The sequence below is a fragment of the Ciconia boyciana genome, chromosome 17 (genome assembly GCF_034638445.1).
Source record: "Ciconia boyciana chromosome 17, ASM3463844v1, whole genome shotgun sequence".
In the NCBI taxonomy this organism is placed as follows: Eukaryota; Metazoa; Chordata; class Aves; order Ciconiiformes; family Ciconiidae; genus Ciconia; species Ciconia boyciana.
In genome coordinates, this window is record NC_132950.1 from 10,089,974 (window position 1) to 10,111,466 (window position 21,493).

A 21,493-nucleotide genomic window follows, 5' to 3' on the forward strand; every position below is an offset into this window, starting at 1 on the left:
AATCTTTTATCTTCCAGCTTAATTTTTTAAAAGTCTGAAATCACACTGGAAATTATGGCAGCCTCTTACACATCAGTGAAGCTGTTCTTATGCTTTACCACAGAGTTTTTTCAATTTCCAAAGAATTTCACTATAATGCAGGATAGCAAATAATAAAATTCAAATTCTCCAAAAGCTTTGCAGCAAGCAGTGTTTTTTCTTGCACTCCTGTAACTTCTCCTTCATTGGGAAAAAGTCGCAAATGGCACACACACAGGCAAGGAGCAAGCAAGCCCTTGTTGCACAGAGATATTTTACTGGCAATTGCAGGCGTTTTGTACCTTCCTAAAATAATAAATTCAATGCTTTCTGTCTGAGCTATGCCAATTTTTAACTTTTTGCTATTCTTACACCAACTCTGGAACAAACATATATCAAGTATCAGAATGCAACTGAGTTTGTTTAGACTAGAAATATACAAACATGCAGAAATTTGTACAATTACCCATGGAGTGAAAAAGTACAAAGCAAATGAGTGTTTATTAAAAATCTAAGGTGAGAATTAGAACATACAACTTCTGTTTATGCAGTATAACAGGACATGAGTTTCTAAAGTCCACTTATAAATGCAAAAAACCTCCATAAGCTAGCATTCAAGGTCACTTCTTAAAAACTGGAATGCTACCTACAGCAAAAATCAGAGCTTCGCCATAAATATTTGGCAAGGGGCAAAAAAAAAATCTTTGAGCTGCTCAAAAATAATAGTAGCACCTTTAATCTCTGTCCTCCTTCAAGTGAAAAGTGATCTGCATCAACTCTAAATCTGGAATACATTCCTGTCCCTCTGTCCTAACTAGCTCTACTGAACCACTCCACACTTAACTAAGGAAAAACAGAATCTCAGTGGAAACTTGTTCTTCATCTTCTTTCATAACTTGAACACTCTCATCTCATTTTCTACCCTCAAAATCAAAGGTGCAGGTGCTTACCCATAACCGAAGGTAAATCTTTAAAGTTTACAGACTCCCTGCTCTGCAGTTACAGGATTAATCTTACTCCTATGTTGAAGAAAGCTTATTAAAAGCAAGGGTCTGAAAAAATCACATTACAAATTTAGTCATTTGTGTGATACTTGGTAGCGCTAGGAAAACCGCACAGAAGTGACTGTGGAGACAAAAGTTTCAACACAAGCCAAAACAAAGGCTGAAATACAGCTGAGCTGATCTTCCTCTGGAACCCCAGGACCTGATTCACACAGTTCAATGATTAAGTATGAAAAAAACCTTATTGTTTTGAAACTTTGCCATGATATTTAGTGACAAATAAAGAAAACAAACAATTTCTATTAACCTCAAATAATTTGCATAGGCATTCCTGACACGTGAGCAAGGCCTAGATAATACACATGCTTGACGAATATTGGAATTAACAAACAGTGGTTTTGTTCATAGATGGGCTAATGATACAATAAATACCTAGACCTAAGAAAAATCTTTATTCATTCAAAGATTATAAATTGTCATCTTTCAGCAGCACAGAAGTGTTGGAACAAAGAAACACTACAGCTCAATTGGAGTGTGCGCACTTATGGTTTTAATTTGTGAACAATAAATCATTAGTTTTACTTAGTTCTGTGTACTTCTTGAACCAAAAGGTTTTAATTTTCTCATTTATATAAATAAGCTTTACACAATTCAATTTAATTGAGAGTTATATATGAAATTCCCAATGTGCTCTTCTCTAAGAGATGTATGTTTGTCCAAATTAAGAGCAAACAAAGGCATTTGCAGACTATAAAGACTATTTGTTCTGTGCTGCCTGCTGTACACATGCCTGCAGACACCCAGAGAGCTTTCCTTTATTTCAACCGAATACACAAAATTTGTGGTTTGAAATGAGATGCTAGAATCTAGTAGAAACAGGAACAATGTACTCTTAACTAATTCATTAACTCTGAAGTCTATCCTGTGTCCACGTGCAGCCTCTAGCGATGTCCGTGGCAAACAGGTATGCAGAATAAAAATTAAATATCGCTTGGTTTCATACAAATCACACACTAACATCTGATTTTGATGCATTTTCTGTGGTTCCTAAGTTATATCTAAAATGATCATAGGTGGTTTAGAGACCTGAGGTAATCACATGCTTGTCAACAAGCTTCAGGAGTACTTCTCTTAATTTTAAGCTCCACAACTTGAATGATTTACTTCGTGCTACTTCTGGGACTACTGGCGCATTAGTTACATCGTGTTACCCATGACAAGTAGAACGTGACAGTTCTGGTTTAGGTCTACATGTAGCCACTTCAAATGCAACAGGTTCACCTTTTTTCCATCTTATAGATGTGATCTCACTTCCGTCAGAGGTTGGTTTCAGTATCCCACAGGCAGATGTGCCATGTAGTTCAAGTCCAACAACCGCTTAGCGAGTTTTACTGCGTGCATGTTCCTAAATCTTCTCTTACGGCACACAGCTCTGTGCCTGCTGGCTCTACCTCTGCTCAAGTTTGACAATAATAAAGTGAAGACCAGATTTTCATTTCGGACAGAATGCTTACACCCATGTTTAAAATAACTGTTTGTAGTTTGGTGATATGCTCTATGTATTTTTACTTGTGCCTATATGTTAACTGAACAAAGTTCTGGTTTTAATGCATTTTTCAGCTTGTAAACTTCTGCAGGAGCATGCCATGCAAATTAAAATATCCTCTTTTACCCAAAACTTCTCCCCACTCATTTTTTTCCTGTTAGGACTTTCTGAGATTCTTGTATGCATAAACATCATAAAATTAAGCTAAAAAACCCCTGTAAACCAGGAGTTTAGCCAGCCTAACAGTTATTTCACACCACCAATCGACCTATAGATTTATTCCTTCATTATTTGTATATTGCCCACAGTTTATTAGATGCTTTATAGACCATCCATTCTCTGCATCAGCACTTTAATCTTAAAGGAATCGGTAGGTCTGTAATCAGGATATGACTTCTCCTTAGACTTCCCCAGCTTTGATGACTGCTTTCCTTGCTCCTTACTTTACACTGGTCTGATAGTCAACAGCCTGGCATTTTTTTTTCCCCTAAAAGGTGCTGATTAGGTGTTCAGGCTTCACCAGTACTCCTGGTTGCACTGCAAGACTGGTATACATTCACTGTGCTTAACTCCAGCTTCCTTTTCTAAAGTTCCCATCAAGTTCTAAAGTTCCCAGTGAAGTACAATGAACATTTAAAGCTGAGCAGAGCTAGAACCTGATACTACTCACAGTACGGAGTATCTTAAGGCTGTTCAACACTTTAAATGCTCAGACTGTGAGCAGACTATCGGTTCTGTACCAAAGGATAACATACCTATTCTTTCCCGAGTTAAAGAATAATTTCAACTCCACGAACCTCTGGTGAAATCCATCTGATGGCCATCTTTAAAGAATTATGGAAGAGGTAACTATTTCTATAATTCACTGACTTCAAAAGTATGTTTGACATTATTGTCGGGAAAATTATGTTAACCATGGATTACTGTTACAATCAAAGTATGTAGTGAGAAGTCAAGAGGCTTAGTAGTAAATTTTCAAAGCAGTGCGTGGGGATTTACCCGTTTGACTCCCATTAACGTCAATAGGAGTCGCGCGGCTAAATCCCTGTACACTGCTTTGAAAACTGACCCCTTCGTGTTGATGGACCCCTCTCTAAGAAGTTCCAGATGACCATGTAAGAATAGTAAAGAACTGTTTCAGCATGTGCCCTTGTTCATTATTGTTGTTTGTACACATCTGAAAGTATTTTAATTCCTATACGCAGTGCTGTTTCCAGCATTTAGTTTATAAAATATGGATTAAGACGGGCAAGTAGTCAGTAAACTGATGAAGCCAGGCACATGCCCAGGTGTATATATGCATCAAAAACTTAACGTACATTGGCAGCACCCAACGCACCTTACGGAGTCAATTTTTATCCACCTCGTCTATATTATTTCACAAACACCAATTATGGCTGAAGAATGTAGCATGATTTACTTTATTGCTCATATGCAATGATGCAGCACTTTCATGAAATGACATCTGTCCTGTTCCTATTTACCCCAATCAGTCCTATGCTCAGTCAGAAATTAAATTTGCTTCCCCTTACCACTTAATCCTGTTTCCTGTAGGGAGCAGGAAGTGCAGGTTACAGTTTTAGGGAAACTAAGTTTTCCCTTAAAAAAGACCATGAACTACAGTTTCATTAGAAACATCTTTTCTGCAATGGGAAGGTGATCCAGATTAGCTTGCAATCTGTTACGCCTCCAAGTGTAAGAAGCAAACCTGAAAATTCCATTTTCACTGTTCATGACCACTGCCAGCAAACCCCAAATACATGTAACAATTTTGTAAGAGAAATGCATGCTTGGAATCAGTTTCACTTGAAATTTTTTAACTGTAGTCATAAAAGATATATATTTTAAAAATATAATATATATATATATTTAAGATCTGCTACAGTTTTAAACACAGTAAAAAATTCCAATTATGAAATATTTTTTAAATTGCCAAAATTCTTCTACAACATATTTTACCTGTATCACTTACATTTTCATATATACACACACTCATATTTTCATGTCATATTTGGAGAGAATACCTGAGTCAAGATAAACACTCAAGAATTAATTCTCTGAAATTCTGAAACTCTTTTTTCTGTATAGAGAAGTCCTCCTCAAAATTTCAAGGAATTATAAATTATTCCCCAAGGATCTGGATTTTTAAAGAACATCTGCACAACTTCTTTGAAACTACTGATGCGGAGACCCAGGAAGTTCTTTTTAAAAGCATGTTGCATTCTTTTATTATATGGCAATAAAAAAGTGGAATTTCATGAAAATGATACACTAGCTAGAGGCAATTTCAAGTAGATGGAATAATAATGGCAAACTGAGAATCTAGAAAATTAAAAAAAAATTTCCCATCTGGATAATAAAGTTAAACATATGTACCCAAGTAAGTACATGAAATATCAGCTGTGTGCTGGTTGTTCACAAAACACCAAAATAACATCACAACGCAGTTTTCCATCTTTAAGTGTATCGTGCTAACAACTAAGAAAGGGTTAGCTGCAATACTCTTGCTGAGGATAGGGGGGAAAAACCTGGCAGAATCATCGAAACGTAACACGTCCTGTGATCAGGCACTCACTCAATCTACCAAAAGGCTGGGTTTACATCCGCTCAGCCCAGATGAAGCAGCCTCCACTGTTTGCCTTCCTGCAGATCGCCCGTAGCTCTGCCATGCCCACCTCCGTCACCCCGGCTTTTCACGAACGGTGCGTACTTTCCTGCAGTTTTAAGCCCGTAACGCCCAATCGACACAATTTTGTGGAAAGGCCCTCATCTGTGGTGCATAGGTAGATATGGAAGGCCAGTCGTTTAGACAACACTTGTGTGATCAGTACACAAAAATGATGGCTGTTTAAAATGTCAACCCACACACCACTGCTTGTTCCAACTCCTCTCCAGGCTTCACAGCATGGCAGCTCGTATAAACTCAAGTGGGCTTCACCCACTTCAGCGTAAGGTCAGGGAGCTTTGTTTAGGTAGCCTTCATCGGCGGATTATGTTAAACTGGCCAACTTTGCTCTGAAGTGCTACCGGTGCTGCTGCAGAACCAGTAAAGCCCAGCAGAGACACGGTAATGGGCAGCTGAGAGCACTAACTGCTGAAACGACTCCAAACTCGCGTCTGACCGTGGCCATGCAGAGATGCCACAGAAACAGAGCAAAAAGGCTTTGAACACCTCGTAACTACACGATAGCGTAATTGTTGTTACAGAACAGGCTCTGGTTTTGATCAGTTTTATTATTTGAAATCGAGCTCCGTTGTGATAGACATTGAACATACACATAGCAAGATACAGCTCTTGCCCCACAGAACATACTACGCACACGCACTACACTTATGGATATAGTGGAGCATGTACCATAACATACATTCTTTCATAGTAGTGAGAGAGAAAGAATACACTATTAAATATGCACACACAAAAGACTGCAAGAAGAAAAATAGAGGTAGAAGGCTGAGAAGTGGTAGAACACTGAACATAATTATCAGCCCCAGTTCATTAGCCTATTACCAGACCACCATCACGCTCTGCTGTGCACAGAGAAAGGCTTGCAGACCAGAATGACCAGATTCCTTACGGCGTCTGCTCGGTGTTACTCGTATGGCAGCAGTTTGGCTATGATTACATGCATCGTAGCTTGTTTTTCATCGTATCTGTCTTCATAGCACATATTCACACAGTTATTTAATACACCCGCTACTCTTACTCTCAGTCCTGCTTTCCACTGCACAATATGCACTACCTCTATGTATGGAATTTTTATTTCCATCAATGGAATGTATGAAAGGAATATAAAATAGGCCATAAAGAACCACAATGTTGCTTCGAGACAAAAGTCTTGCCCAGGGTGCATAGCTTTCATTAGCGGGAGCAGGAAGTGCAAACATGATGTCAGAATTACAGAGATTATCTGTATAAATTGTGTTATCATTTAGCCCAAACAAACAGTGAGGAAAGGCTAACCCCTTCCCTTTGAAGACAATGAATAGTTACTAAGTTTGACTTCTAATGAAAGCCATTTTCAGTAAAACGCAAGATATGTACAACAGTTGGTCCAGAAATGAAAATCTGTTGTAACAGCCAAAGTCAAAGGCAGCTATAAATACAGGCCTTAATCTTTTCAAGAATCCCTTAACGAAGTCTATAAAACTGATTATATCTTCAGGCCTAACTCAAGTGCAAATTCTTACTCAGAAATAAATAACAGCCTTGCAAATATTACTTGGAGATCAGTACAGGAACAAAGAACAAGAATGCAGAGTACTGGTTCGAATCCTACCATTGTGCAATATGAATTACATTGCATTTAGAATAAACAATTAATGAGACAGCAGAAGCCTCAGCTACATGTCCGTTTTTCCGAGAGAGAAACAATTTCCAGAAGCGGTCAGAGTGGGATAAAGAAACACTGCATCATTCCTTTTAACACAACAGAAATGCTCTTTGATTATTTAAAAGCCAATTGCAAAGATCTGTCTTCAAAACCTCCTATTGGAGGTTTAATAGCAAAGAGGTGCAAGTACACTTACCAGCAACACTACAGTAAAGTAGAGACTTTTGTTTTCACAAAATCTATATTTATACGATTACATTTCCTATGGTTGAGGGCAGCTGTAATTAATGGATTTCCCTCCTTCCCCTAATGCAGTCATTTGTCAATTTAAACACAGAATGTCCAATCAATTTTGATGTATTTAGTAAGCAATTTGTCAAAGAGTACTGCATACCAGTTAATATATTAATTCTTGTCATTGGCCTGCTTCTGACAACTGCAGGTCATCTCCATAAAACTGGTCCTGATGAGCCAAAACTCTTGCCTGGAATGTGAAGGTGCCCTTTCCAGAGCCAGAGGAGAGATACCATATCTCGTTTTATTCCAGTACCTTTTTTGGGTAGTTTGTGGTCTGATTTGGAGGATTTTTCATTAATGTGTCAATTGCCCACGTTTCAGATATCTCAACTACAGTCCATCCTCCAGTGCAATGAAAAAGTGAATTCAAAGAGGAGGGGTAAGGAAGAAAGGAAATAAGAAGTATGAAATGAGGATGTAAGACTTTCTGCTGTTATGCAGAGTTACCTATTTTCATTGCCGTTCCATTATGTGCCATGCACACGTCTGTCTTAATACAAACATGCAAAAATGGAAGGTACAGAAGTCGGACAAAGGAAACACGAGTTAAGTCAATCAAATATGTAAGACTTCGGGTTATGGCAGGAGAGAGAAAAGTATTCATCAGAAAATAACCTGAACACAAACGGCTGATTGTCATGGACATGAAAAGCACACCTCAACAGCATGCCTCAAGAGTTTGCACTACCAGAAGCATCTTAATGCCTAAGTACTAAACAGCAGGAAGCAAGTAGTATTTAAAGAATAAGTAATGATGAAACTTGGCAATTCTCTGAAGAAAGCCAAGTCCTTTACATTGCAAGTTCCTGTGGACGCCAGAAGCCCTCCTATGTATGCATGCAGGGCCTCGCACAACTCCCCTCCCACTGTCAGGCCTGCTATGACAGTCTAACTATGCCAGGTGATGGTATTTACGCTATAGGAAAAACATCTAGGAAGAATAAAACGTGACTTACATTTCCTTCCTCTGGTGTGATTACATTTAGGAGTTGCTCAGAACACAGGCAAATAAAGAGGGAACAGCAGAGACACAAATAAGGTAAAATATTATGCATTACATCTGAGAAGGGCAGGAGAGAAACATCTAGCACCTAACACCCAGCACTGAAGACCTGAGGACTGTAATACATCTGGGGCTTTGCAGGATGAACTCTTAGGAAAACAAAAGTAAGTTTGAAATCTGCTCTGTCAGAAGGTGAGGAGATTCTCGGGACTGGTTATTTTCACTCTAACCTTTTTCAGGTAAAAAGCTTGAAACCGTTAGGAGCAGGATATCGACGCTTCCTGCAGGCCAGCAGGTTGTGGATTTTAACGTGCAAGTTCACTTTCAAGCTATGAACTTACAGAAAGGTCCAAATCTCTCCCTACCCACTTCCTCACCTCTCTGCACCAGCCACGGCCATGGTAACGCGCTCAGGTAGATACGAACTGCATGCTCTGCTCCAGGTTTCTGCAGCAGATGTCACAGATGACCTCAAAGCAATGAAACAGCTGTGCTAATCCACTTACAAATACCCCTGGGATAAAGGTCTGGGACACTTGTTGTACCAAATATTTCTTCAAACAATGGTTCCTTGTTACTTCCTTATTAGCGTGAATACAACTTTAAGATTCTTTAAAAATATTCAAAGCTGAACTGTGTGTAAATAACTAAATGCAGTATTTTCAGAATATTCTCTTCTTATCACAAGAACTCACTGGCCGCCTTTATACTTTTCGGAGCCTAAGGAAGATTTTGGTCCTGTCTTTTGGCGTCAAACTGCATATTTATGAAAACCTGCACAGTATAGCCCTCCAACCAGACCGCCAGACGTTTCATTGTTCTGTCCGTCTGCTGACAGAGGTACTCTGTGCTAAAAAGCACACTGAGTATTTTTCAATGACCCAGGGGGCAAAGGTCACTTATTATAAATGGATAATGAGACCTAATGCAATGTTCTGAGTGTGGACAAAGAAAGGGTCTATCCATACCCCCTTGTGACTTGGTCATTCAGGCTTTTATTTCCCCTGCACACTTAATGGAGCCAAACAATTGGCAGAAATGCTATACAGAAACTGAGAGAAACTGCTGTATTCTACCCTCTGATAGACAGATACAAATAGTGACCCTGAAACGGCGCCAGAATTCCTCTTACCACTAACGTGGCAGACAGATGTAACATTCACCCTAAACCCCTATTTAGCTATTTGCTGGCAATTAAACTTACTGACGGAAGTGATAGCACATCAAACCACAGGCTTCAGCTAATGTCAACCCACTACATTACTGCAGGTAAGCAGAGCCAGATAACTTTGTTTTAGCATGTATTTAATAGGGGGAAAGCTAACAGGTGTCTTGGACTCTTTTGTGTGAATCCTGGTTTGACTTCATTTTTTCAGGAACTTCTTTGAGTAGCTTCAGATAGAATAAATCCAGAGACAAATAAAACTTCAAAGAAGATCAGATAGACACAAATTTCTCTGTTAATGCCATTTTTACTATGTTCTCTGGATTATTTTCTGTCCTTAGTGTTTATTTTTCTATTTGTCTTTACATTCCACGCCCATCTTAATGAATTCCTATTATGTGAATTACAACCTGAATTAAAATTCTTCACTGTAATTCAAATAATACAAATTCTTTATTTTGCTGGAATTTAGCTACCATTCATTCTCCTTTAAAAAGTTTCCCGTACAAAAACATTTGAAATGCACAGTATTTGAGCTGTTAATGAAATACGCAGAGTGAACCACTTCCCTCCCTGATTTCAGTATGCAGGATAAATGCGATCTGTGCATATAAGCACTGATGCTCACAGAAAGGCTTTTGTTCAGACCATATCTATGCAATACGTTGCTTTTAATTTCAACAGAAACTAAGAAGCAGACAAACTACTTTTACAAAATGTCCAAAACTCTCCAGACATTCTGTGCTCTTGGACCCAGACTGCAATAACTGCATACTACATACAATAATTTATATATTTATACGCTTGATAATATGCAGGGGAAATAGCTGAAACCAATGTGGGTGATAAAGCCATCTACAACTAGAGCAGCGAATATGGGGAGGGCGGGAGAAATCTGGCCCAAACAGGCAAGCTGCAAGGACTCACAAACATAGGTACTGTTTGTGAATTAAAGCTAGTTTTGGAGAGTGTTTCAAGACTACTCAGTATTGCTGTTTTCCCTGAAGACGCTACGTTTGATAGCCTGGTTAGGTAATTCTGCAAAGCAATAGCCTCAACAGCCCTAAAGAAGAATAAACGCACACAGCAATGGACAGTATCCTTTTATCCTAATGCTTTGCCTTACAGAGATATTTTAACTACTAACAGGCCAAGAGGATATATATTAAAGAAAAAGTGCTGGAAAAGGATCTTAACTCTACCTCCTCGGTGGCAGGAAATAGATTATGTCTTTCCTTGCAAACATGTCAAGATAGATGTGACATATTGAAACACTGCAGTTTCTGTGAATGAGCCTGTTGGCCTTTTTTATCTCCTTATCATAAAAGTTATTTAATGGCATCACCAGCCAGGTGCATAAGCAATGGGTAAATTGACCAAAATGAATTATCAGCAACATAAGCAGACTATGCGGCAGCAGTTACCTTAAACTACAGTATGAAATTAGACCTATGCTCTGTAGTTAATAGCGTCTATTAAAGGCTTTACATAAATTACAAATATATTTGTTGACCTGATTGTACTCAATGCTTCAAAATATTTAGATGAAAATTTAAGTATAGGCTTGCACACCTAATTTTAGACATACTCATTTGAAAATAGTGATCTGTATTTGTACAGTAAAATATTATACTACCAAAATACATCCTTGCAATGACCTTTTATCTCAAAGCAGAACTCACATACCTGTAAGTGAAAGTAAAATAACACAGGAATTTAGCAAAAAATTCTAGCCAAAAGGCACATCTAACACAGTGTTATGCACTATTAATTACATTTTCATATTCTTTTCTATCTTTTGAGTTTTCTTCCTTTTTCTGTGCAGCATGGAAAAAGGAAGACCCTAACTTTGTAGTCTGAGCTCGGAGCACATGCAACAGACAGACAGGTAGAAGCAACAGATCTCATCTGGCGCCAATGTCGCTTTTACCAGTCACATTCAGACATACTGCCTTTTGGCCCAGATGTCCACTTTCTGCATTTTAAAAATGCCCGTGTCACATAACATGTTGGCATTAGCTGCACTGACAACTGTGCAGAGGGTCTAGTTTCCCCGTGGGTACCTTTACACACGCCAAGAGTCGTTCCCCTGTGAAACTTTGACTGTAACGTCACTTTGATCTTGACTAACACCCTAGATAAAAAAGGAGAGACTTGCTACTCACTGTTAATATTATTCTCTTTTTTGAACTGTCAAAATAAAAAATAACATAAATACTCATTTCTCTATAAAACCAATATAAAATACATGGGGGTTTACATATCTAATATACATATACCATATATCTATAGCTACAGATACAGAAATGTTTCTGAATATGCAATGCCGTGCATCTTGGCTCCCTGTGAACAACGTGGCTGGATAAGACAGAGGACGAGGCAGGTGAGCAGCCGTCCCTGAAAGCGATGCCAAGGCTCCCGAGGGAAGCAGCTGCCTGAGACTCTGGCTGGAAGTAGCCCAGCATCAGGAGTTCCAGGGAAGAGGGAAAATGCAGATGCACTCACTTGTCACTGAGTATTGAATTCATGAGAGGAAATGGCTAAAAGCATGAGAAGAAATGAGGTGAAGAAACCTTGAAGACTTTAGGGGATCTAGTGGGTCACACTTGCAAGGCCTGCCAAGCACTCACATTTTGGCTATATGATAGCCTCACAACTTTGATTCATATCAAAAAGAAACTATAGTCGCTACTCTACCATTACTAATATAGTTGGTTACAGGAAGCCCTATTCTGGGGTAGAACATGTACTAAAATAAATGCAGGCTGAAAAATCAACTCAGAAACTCACACTCGGCTTAAAACGTGCACATAAGACAAGACAAAAAGTTGTCAGCTACTTACAGCCAGCAAGAAGATACTGGTAGTACTGTACGGCATCTGCAGCCAGGAGCAGTGGATGGTTTGCATTAAATGGTGGTTGGAGTTCATTCCACTGAGGAGTTCTGAGGTAAAACACAAGACTATTAATATTTAAGCTAATACAGAGAATGTAAATCAGTGTTTCTGTCATCACATGTAATTATCTATACAAGCTCACAAAATGTTTGTAATTATGTAAATTAGCTTGTTCAAACACTGCAATACACCACAGGCAGTTGAGCAGCACAACCAAATCACGCAGATTGTGAGGCAAAGACAATACTTGTTTGTTGGCTGCAGCATGTATTGCGCAAAAAAATGATGAAGGCGGTTTAGATTAAGTTGGTAAATACATTTAGGACCATTGTATGTCACGCTGACATTATATAAACACAAAACAGAAGCTGGAGAACTTTTTTTGTTCTGTTAACTAGCATTGCTTTGATACTGTAAAGTCATTGAGCATTTACAAACTGTGAAAATAAAGCTGTGTAAAGTTATGGACTATTGATCCAATTAGAATTTTCAATTCCATTACAACCTACTCATTTCAACAATAATGGTCTAGAAGTCTGTGTTGTAATTTTAATTAGGGTGGGCCATTCCTAAATAGCTTGGTAAATCAAGTATTGATCAATCTAGTCCAGCCATAAGCAGCACTAAGGAATATAGGAGACAAGAAAAATCGATAGAAGAATATTTTAAAACGTCAAAAGCACTGACAACACTTTCTCATCAATTTTTGTTTACTTTCTTCCACGTCAGGAATAATTTCTTCAACTGTCTTAAGAAATGCTACCTTCAGCTACTTACAGGATAACTCACCTAATTCTTTGCAATGCTTCATCGTGGAAACCTCACTCATATCTCATGGCAGAATTCTGTACTTTAACACTATCAAAATAATTGTTTCTAGACCTTATATAAAAAGCTAAATTACAATCTGATCGTTTAAAATCACTAATTGATAAGGATCTCTATTGATCCGTTAACATGTTCATGGAGCCCCACGCCTATAGAAGTATTTAAATGGTTAGGTCCCATTCAGACATGTAAGCACTAAGAGAACTATATGAAAAGGTAGGCTTGAATTTGCTAGCGAGAGTCCTCTCTTTCAATGGAAAACTTTCAGAGTCTTGAAGATAAACTTTAAGATAAAAAGAGGGGTGAAAATCATGATGCGGTTCATTCACCCCTTCCAAAAAAAAGCTCACCATCATTTTCTGGACAAAAAGAAGAAGAAAAAGTAAAAGGAATGAGCTACCTAACCAAAGTCCAGCTGGCTCTTGGGCATGTCATCATTTCCAAAGGTGTGTCATCACTAATCTTCGGAGCAGTGCTGAGCGGACGTGGTTCCAATACGTGCTCCACCAGGCTACCATAACAACTGATAATATACAACGACTCCACTACAAACTGTTTTGATTGATCTGTTTGCAAGAAGAAAGAAAATCTTAGCGCAATAGCACAGCAGAAACAGAAAAAACGCTATAAAAATAGTAGACTACTTATACTTTTAAGTATAAAACCAGTAGACCACTTATTCTTTTAAGTCTTTTGCCTTTATATGCTTGCAGTCAAAAATGTGAATTAGAAGTGAAAGGGCTGGAGAGACAAAGAGAAAATTGTACAAAGCACACAATTTCCCCCTTGTTTCAAAAATATACAAATATAAGAGAAGGTGGAACAGAGTTTCTCACCAAGGTGTGTTCAGGTAATTACACATTGCCCAACACATGTCTGTACGTTTGTTTTAGCAAAGGTGTCTCACCTTTACTTCACAGCTTTTTCAGTGAAACTTCACACAGTATCTTTGGATTGAACTATCAAAGTTTGTTTTCTGTCATTATATCATAATAAAAGATCAATGATTTATCTCACTAATTACAATTTCTTGTAAATTCTCCTATTTACCAAAAGCACCCCAACCATGTTCCCAAAAATCTCCTCTGTCACTGAGTTTAAGGAACAAAATCTATAGATGAGCACCACCTGCTCAGAAGTTATCACAAAATGAGAAAATAAAACAGAGAATTTAAATTTAAATGCAAGTCCTATTTTTGCAATATACCAACCTTTTTCTCTTTTCAGACCAGGATTGCTTGCAAACCATGACCTTGATGATCCGAAGACTGCAGCGACACAAAACTCTCCTCCCACAGACTTACTGGGTGAAATCTGTGGAGCTGGTTTGGATTTGCTTAAAGAAAGAACGGGATAAAATCATGAAAGTGATTTCTCAAAAATTGAGATGTCCCTTGCTTAATAGTCATTCTAAGATATTAATTCAGAAGTGGTGAATATCTGCAGTTCCCATAAGACTTAGCAGGATTTACAGATGCTTAGTGTTTCTCGATAGTAGGTCCCAAATTCCCCTTGATCAGTGAACTCATTAACCTGAGGAACAGCACTGGCTTATAATGGAGAATTAGTTGGACTGTTTGAAAGACCCAATATTGAATATTTGCATTCAATAGAAACAACTTCCAAAGTGAATACAAACATTTAAAATCGTAAGTCCTTTGGGAATGAAAATACAGATTCTGGGTCAGTCATTCAAGGTGGTTGATATTTTCTTGTATTTTCAAAAGAAAATTACAAATAACACTAACACTGACTGCTGATCAGTTGAAACGCAGCACAGTCCTGATGCCATTGAAACCACTAGGATACATGTGACATGGGCAAAAGGGTAAGAGGGAACAACATGCGGAGGAGACAAGGAAAGGGAAACAATGCATACACTCATGAGCTATGTGTTAAAACAAATCAGTAATTTTATCGTGTAAAAAAAAGATTAAGATACAATCTCCTCTGAAACACCACAATGTGCATGTAGCAGATACAGCGGTTTATAATTATGTTTCACTGAAACATCATTTAGTGTTCCTCCTTACAGAAATCTGAAGATAGGTAACATTATGCGTTGTATAAACTCAAAAGTATTTTCAGAGCATTGCCCATTTCCTCAATTAATTAAACCAGGATTTCACCCGTTCCTTAGGAGAAAAGCTGTTTGAGAAGTTCACGCAGGATTCCTCCTTCTCACGTTCCCTTTTTCACAGTCTTTTAAATTGGATTATTTTATATTTCTCTCTCTACTCAATTTCACTGCTCCCTTCTCTTGCTACCTCTCCCTCCTTTCCTTTTTTCTTCTATTAATTTCGTGTTCCACATTATATCAGTCTGTGATTACACCATCACATTAACTTGGTTGGTTTTAAGTTATGATCTTCAATTCTAAGAAGTGTGTGTGTACCTATGTGTATGTGCACACAAATTATTGCAGTATTATGATGGAATTAAGCAGCAGAAAAATATTTTAAATCAGCAGAAAGCAATTCAAACACTACGCATAATTATAATGGCACTTAATTCATACTACCATTTTTTTTGTTAATGACAAATTACTTGTATATAGGTGAAGTGGTTCAACAGAATGAACCAATAGGGATATTAAAGCAAGAACAGACTACGAATCAATATAATGTAAAAGTAACACAAGAAAAGCAAGTTAAAGCAAAACTATTCTACAAGCTGGGCTTCTCTAAAACTCCTGCACCCAGCTGCAGAGACTGCACCTCTCCAAAGACCTAACTATGCCTTGGTCCCTTACAGCTCAGTCCTGAGCTCACTGGAAGAAATGGCAAAACTCGCACTGATTTCAAACAATTTCCTTCCACAACTAGCTGTAGTGAGTGAGACGTGGAAAATAAGGCATATGGTTTAAAACATATAGCCTCCATCATTACTGTCATGCAACCTGAAACATTTAAAATTGCCTTCAACTTGAACTCACCTAAAGCAGCAAATACTTTTTGTATAGCATACCAGAAATTAGGTAATTTATGAAAATGGGAGAAAAGACTAATTGTTTGCACTCGCACTGTATTTCCAGCCAGGTTTCTGAAAGGGATTTACAGAAAGTGTAACTGAGCCTCCCAACACCTTGTGCAGTATTACTCTGCCAGTTCTACAGATGGACTCACTGAAGCACAGAGGGGCTAAGCTACTTGCCATAAATCACACACACGGCAAGCCTATGGCCACGCATTTCATTTAGAAGTCAAAAAAGAAAAAGAAAAAAGAAAAAAAAAAAAGACCTTTCAAAAGGAATTCCATCACACTGACCAGAGTCAATGGAAAGATTCAGACCAACTTTCATGGACTTAGATCAGTCCTGAAGCTCTTGTGCATCCAGGAGAAGCTAGAACGTCCCAAAAGAGCAATTGTGATTTATAGTCAGTAACTCTGATATTGAACCACCACAAAGCACTTAATATCCAACTGTTAAAATTACAGCTACAGATTACTGGGTCAGAAATCTGTGTTCCAAAAAGTTCCTGACTATAAATACACTACCTTGCTTGCAGTGGCACTTCATGATCTATATTAGAATGTTTCAATTGATATTAACATCTGAAGTATTTATTAGCTGCTCAGAAAAGTTCAGAAGAGATTTCTTTCACTTTGAAATAGTCATCTGTCACTGAAGCAGTATTTTTAACCAGTTCTGTAACAAACTGTGTATCGATAACTATTTTTAGCTCTCACCTTCCAAATATTCATACACTAATATTCCTTCAGAAATGAAAATGTAAATGTATGCACTAATTAGAGTCTTGTTACTTACTGATCTATACTTCAATCAATAAATGATTGTTTTTAATATAGAACAAGATTGTTGAGAAGGACAGCGTTACCCATCAATCAATACAAAGCAAACTACGAGTACAGATATGACTCAGCCGTATGCACATCCTCTTACAAACCCTTGGAAAGAGAATCTTTCCACACTATCCTAATATTCTTAACATTCTGGATTTTTACTGAACACAATCTGAGGTTATGAAAAGAATTGAAAATGGGGGAAAAAAATGGGAATAAACGCTATTCTCAACTACAAACTGGAGTAAACTTCTACAGAGACGTAACTGACTTCAACCATTTCTTCAAGGCTTTAAGCAGAAGGGAATCTGGTACTCTAATGACATTTTTTGCAGGGTCCTCCACACTCTTCGTCCCAAAGACCTACGCTCAACCAAATACAGTTATAAACAACCTTTGAGGAAATGGTCTAAGCTACGTTCTATTTACACCATGTCTTTAAGATGTACATCTTTCAAGGCATGCATTTAAGTATTGGTTTCAGTGCCAAAACATTTTGCCTTCAAGAATGACGTTTTGTAGACAGAAAGAGCAGACCTTGTAAAACACGATTACTCATGTGGTTAAACTTAGTCCTGCTAAAAAATAAAGACAAACAACAACAAAAAAAGACTAGTGCATCATACTGGTTTAGACATATTTCTGAAAAAACTGCCGAGATGCCAACAAGTCTGTTCTGAAAACTATTGTAACTAAGGAATCTTTCATTTTACTACCATTTTACTTTATCCCTGAGTTTTCATCAATACATTCCAACTCAAATTTCTTTCTTTCAGTAAACCTCAAAAGCCTAGTTATTTTCAGTAACAGTAATGCCATTAGAAAAATATATTTTCATGTCATTGTGATATTTTAACAACTTGGAAACTATAAATCCTCATTGTTATGTAGACGCAAACACCCTCTCAGCTTTATAAATTAACAAAACAATAATGTTGAAGGTAGGTGGTGAATGACTTGTTTCTGCTATGAACTCCTGCTCTTTACTTGCTGTTAGCCTGTCAGCACTTCATAAATTATTCCAAGAACTGAAATTAAGGCACATTTGGCCTCACTTTTGAAACCAGTTAATTTAAAAGAATCTTCACAATATACTAACTTTCAAAAGATTGTACATAGTTTTACTGAAAGGGTTTGCGATGCAGGAAGAAGTACAGGTTGTTGGGAATCAACACTAAAAACAAGAAAGTGAAGCTAATGGTACCAAAACATTCACCCTTATAATTTCAGTCTTCCACACTGAGAAACAACGACACTATAATTAAGACATAAGGAGGATAAAAAAGCATTGCACTTTCTCCTGTCTGGGTCTACCCAACTGTGTAACTACACCAAGAATTCAATGACACACAGCAGTATTTTTACCCCAATTGTATCTGTGCAGAAACCTACAGCAGGAGTACAATAGTAATAAAAACCCTTTTCAATGACATAGTTCTTGCTCTGCTATAAATGTAGTAAGAGCTGTGCCTCAACTGAAGATCACGTTGATGTCATTTCAGTTACCAACAGTTGACATTCACCTACCCCAGCTGAAGTCACCGACAAAGTCACCTACTAAAAGTCAAGTTAATCCCGAACTCCAGCTAAATACCACAATGTTTGGGGAAATTTGTGTTGTTGATAATAATTAACTTCTCTAACATAATTTTGGAGGATTATTTCCGTTTTAAATGCAGAAGCACCGAGATGTTGATGTATACATGTCCAATGAAAAACATACATGAGCGTTTTCTGCTGAAATGGCACAAAAAGTGATGGGAGCAAGCTAAAGAAGAAAATTAAGACATCACTTTGTCAGATCTTAAAAAAAATGAAGAGACTCAGCAATAGCATGCAGCTCTTTCATGTTGACAATGCAATAAGAAAAGATTAAGTGCTACTGAAACAATTCAGTGCTACCACTCATTGACTTTTGTAACAAATCAAACTGCCATAATCTCTGGAAATTTATTGTGTGAGCTCTTTATGAAAATCATAACTGATGACTATTTTAACTAGTTTTCATTTTTTATTATTATTCACTTTTCTACTTTATGTAAGAAAGAATTAATAAGTATTAATACTATTAAAATATTTTGAAAACCATAGGCAACTATGAAAACCAGAGGCTACACAGTACAGTGATGGAGTGTTCCTCAAAGGGCTTTACGTCTCTCAAAATACTGCCAGGCCTTAAATTTGTCTTTAAGTTCATAGTCAAACAAGTGACATGACTTTAAAAAAATAAATAAATTGCATATATATGATATGAAGGAACTGCTTTACAAATTCAAATATTATCAATCAAATAGTAAGAGTCTGCAAAGATTGAGAATCACATTGGGTTTATGTTCCCAACAAATAGGCTTCAAATACATCAGATTCATAAAACCAAAAGCACTTATCCACAACTCCACAGCTAAACCCACTGAAATGGAAACATACATGATTTTAGAAGGTAAAAGTTTTATCTAGACTACATAAGCAGCAACAAAAATATCAGGAGAAAAATACTGCATGAAATTTGCAATTACACATAAAATTACTGAAAAAGCTTATCTGTCTCAAAATACATAAATTTTAATTAATTTATCATTGTGCCTAAAACAAGAAAACAAAGACATGTTTCCAGTTGTCAAATCATGAATAAAGCAAGAAAAAGCAAGAAAAGAAATGGTAGGCTCCTTCATTCGCCAGGCAGTAAGCTGTCAAATCTCCATTCATTTTGTTTACATAATTTTAGGTCTCATTAAGACCTTAATGGAAACAACATGATTTCTTCCCCCACCCAAAGTGTGTTTTTTATCCTAATTTCTCTGTAGGCTAGTAAAGACCATATTTTTTGAGCTAGCACTGGCATTAAACAAACCACAAAAGAGTCTTGTGAAAGACAGGCAACAATTTTTGAGTCTATTTCATATATTCCCTTCTTTAATCTAGGCCTTTTAATCTTGCCTCAATCTAAAATAATTTCTGGTTGACAAGCGCCTCTGCTGCTTCATGCAGGGGGTGACTGAAACATCCATTTGCTAAGACAATCCACTTTCAAAACTCTTCTTCCAGAGCCTTTTCAGTTCTTAGATCACCGTCAGATGAAATGCTTAGGTGCATCGTAGACTATCATTTAGAAATGGTTCTTAGGAAGACTACTTCAGTCACCAGATGTTCTCTCGGAATAAGGCAATGTCACCTTCTTTCCTTTAGTGTCATATTTAGTGCCTTCGCTTTTCCTGTCTTTGGTATAGCTCCCATACCCCTCATCAGCTGTCCTCTGCCATTCTCTTAAGAACTCTGTATCCTAACGAAGCTCTTAAGAAGTTCTTTCTGCTGAAGATAGTATTTTGACAGAGACATAAGGGGGTGATATATGTGGAACAAACTTCTAGTTGTAGAAACAAGAGCCACATACAAATATTCTAACAGATACCGATAGATATAAGCTAGTAAGTATCCTTAGCTAAACTAAAAAAAAAGAAAAACACCCCCCCCCCCAAACAAACCCAAAAACCTCCTAGCTGAAAGTTTCTAAATTTTCTAAGAAAGTTGTAAGATGTTCAAACTTCTTCCATTCTTGTTGCCTAAAACTTCAACCACCTAACGCCCATCTAATCATAAAAAGGTGACTGGAGGTTATGTCGCACTGTGTGAATACTGAACCAAGCTCCAACACAGGGAAACTTCTTAAAACTTGCTTTTTCGTCTGTCTGTATTTTTGTAATACACTGCAATTTTACATATCAAAACCAAAACCCCTTATTATTTCAAATATCCCGATTTTAACAGAACTGTGGTTTGTTTTTTTTTTCCTTGTGTGATAAGCTTCTTTTTTTATTTTGCAGTGCCCATTTTACCTGCTTCATCTCTCTTACTGCAGTATTTCACTGTCTACTCACTGCTAATCTGGCTTATTTTTGAGAGGTCATCGTCATTGTTTTCTGTCTGTAAGCAAATTAGTGCTACAATAATAAAGGAAGCTATATGGAAAAAAAGAGGCTTGTTTTGGAAAGATATTGCAATCATTTTTGCCCACTGGGAAATAACTTATTTTTTTAACTTCTCTGCTACTTAAAAATTAAATGCCCTCTCAAAGGTAAAAAAGAAAAAAAAGTGAATGCATTTCTCTGACAATGCTTGATGGTGAACACGCATCCATAGTTTAAAAGTGATATTATGCAGTGCTTCCACCTATGGATCAGCCATGCAAGTAAACAAATTAAAAAAAAATTAATCCAAAATTAAAAAGTCTAAGCACAGAGTTATTTTCAGTGAGGACAGCAAATGAATTATAGGCATGCTGGGTTTGAACTGGGAACTCACCATGGAGCTTTTATGGAAAAACATCCTGCTCCAAACAGGTAAGGTCTTCACGTAAAGGGGAAAAATGCACAGAAATTAGATGAAAACTCAATTACCAACAAGTACACTGTATATCATGCTATTAAGATTTATGCAGAAGGTAAACAAAATAGTTTTTTATAACCGTTCAAGATGCCCTGAAAGAGATGTAGACCTCTAATGTAACCAGCATGCTGACGCTCACAAACATAATCGCTCACGTGAACAGTCCCACTGACATCGCAACCACCCACAAAAGCAGGAGCTGACGGGGTAGGCTCTT

At 37.4% G+C, this 21,493-nt stretch overlaps 1 protein-coding gene across 13 annotated transcripts in view; it reads right to left on the bottom strand.

The window, feature by feature from the left end:
• BCAS3 (BCAS3 microtubule associated cell migration factor) overlaps positions 1–21,493 on the bottom strand; it is a 375,222-nt gene that overhangs the window by 207,801 nt on the left and 145,928 nt on the right. For 10 of the 13 annotated variants that reach the window (XM_072882059.1, XM_072882067.1, XM_072882058.1 and 7 more), the window contains exons 17-20: positions 21,193–21,237; positions 14,301–14,425; positions 13,490–13,655; positions 12,208–12,308 (exon numbers count right to left, since the gene is read on the bottom strand). In XM_072882059.1, coding sequence (XP_072738160.1) covers positions 12,208–12,308; positions 13,490–13,655; positions 14,301–14,425; positions 21,193–21,237 — 437 coding nt within the window. The remainder of the gene's footprint in view (positions 1–12,207; positions 12,309–13,489; positions 13,656–14,300; positions 14,426–21,192; positions 21,238–21,493) is intronic. The other 3 variants (XM_072882060.1, XM_072882063.1, XM_072882071.1) reach the window with 1 other exon arrangement.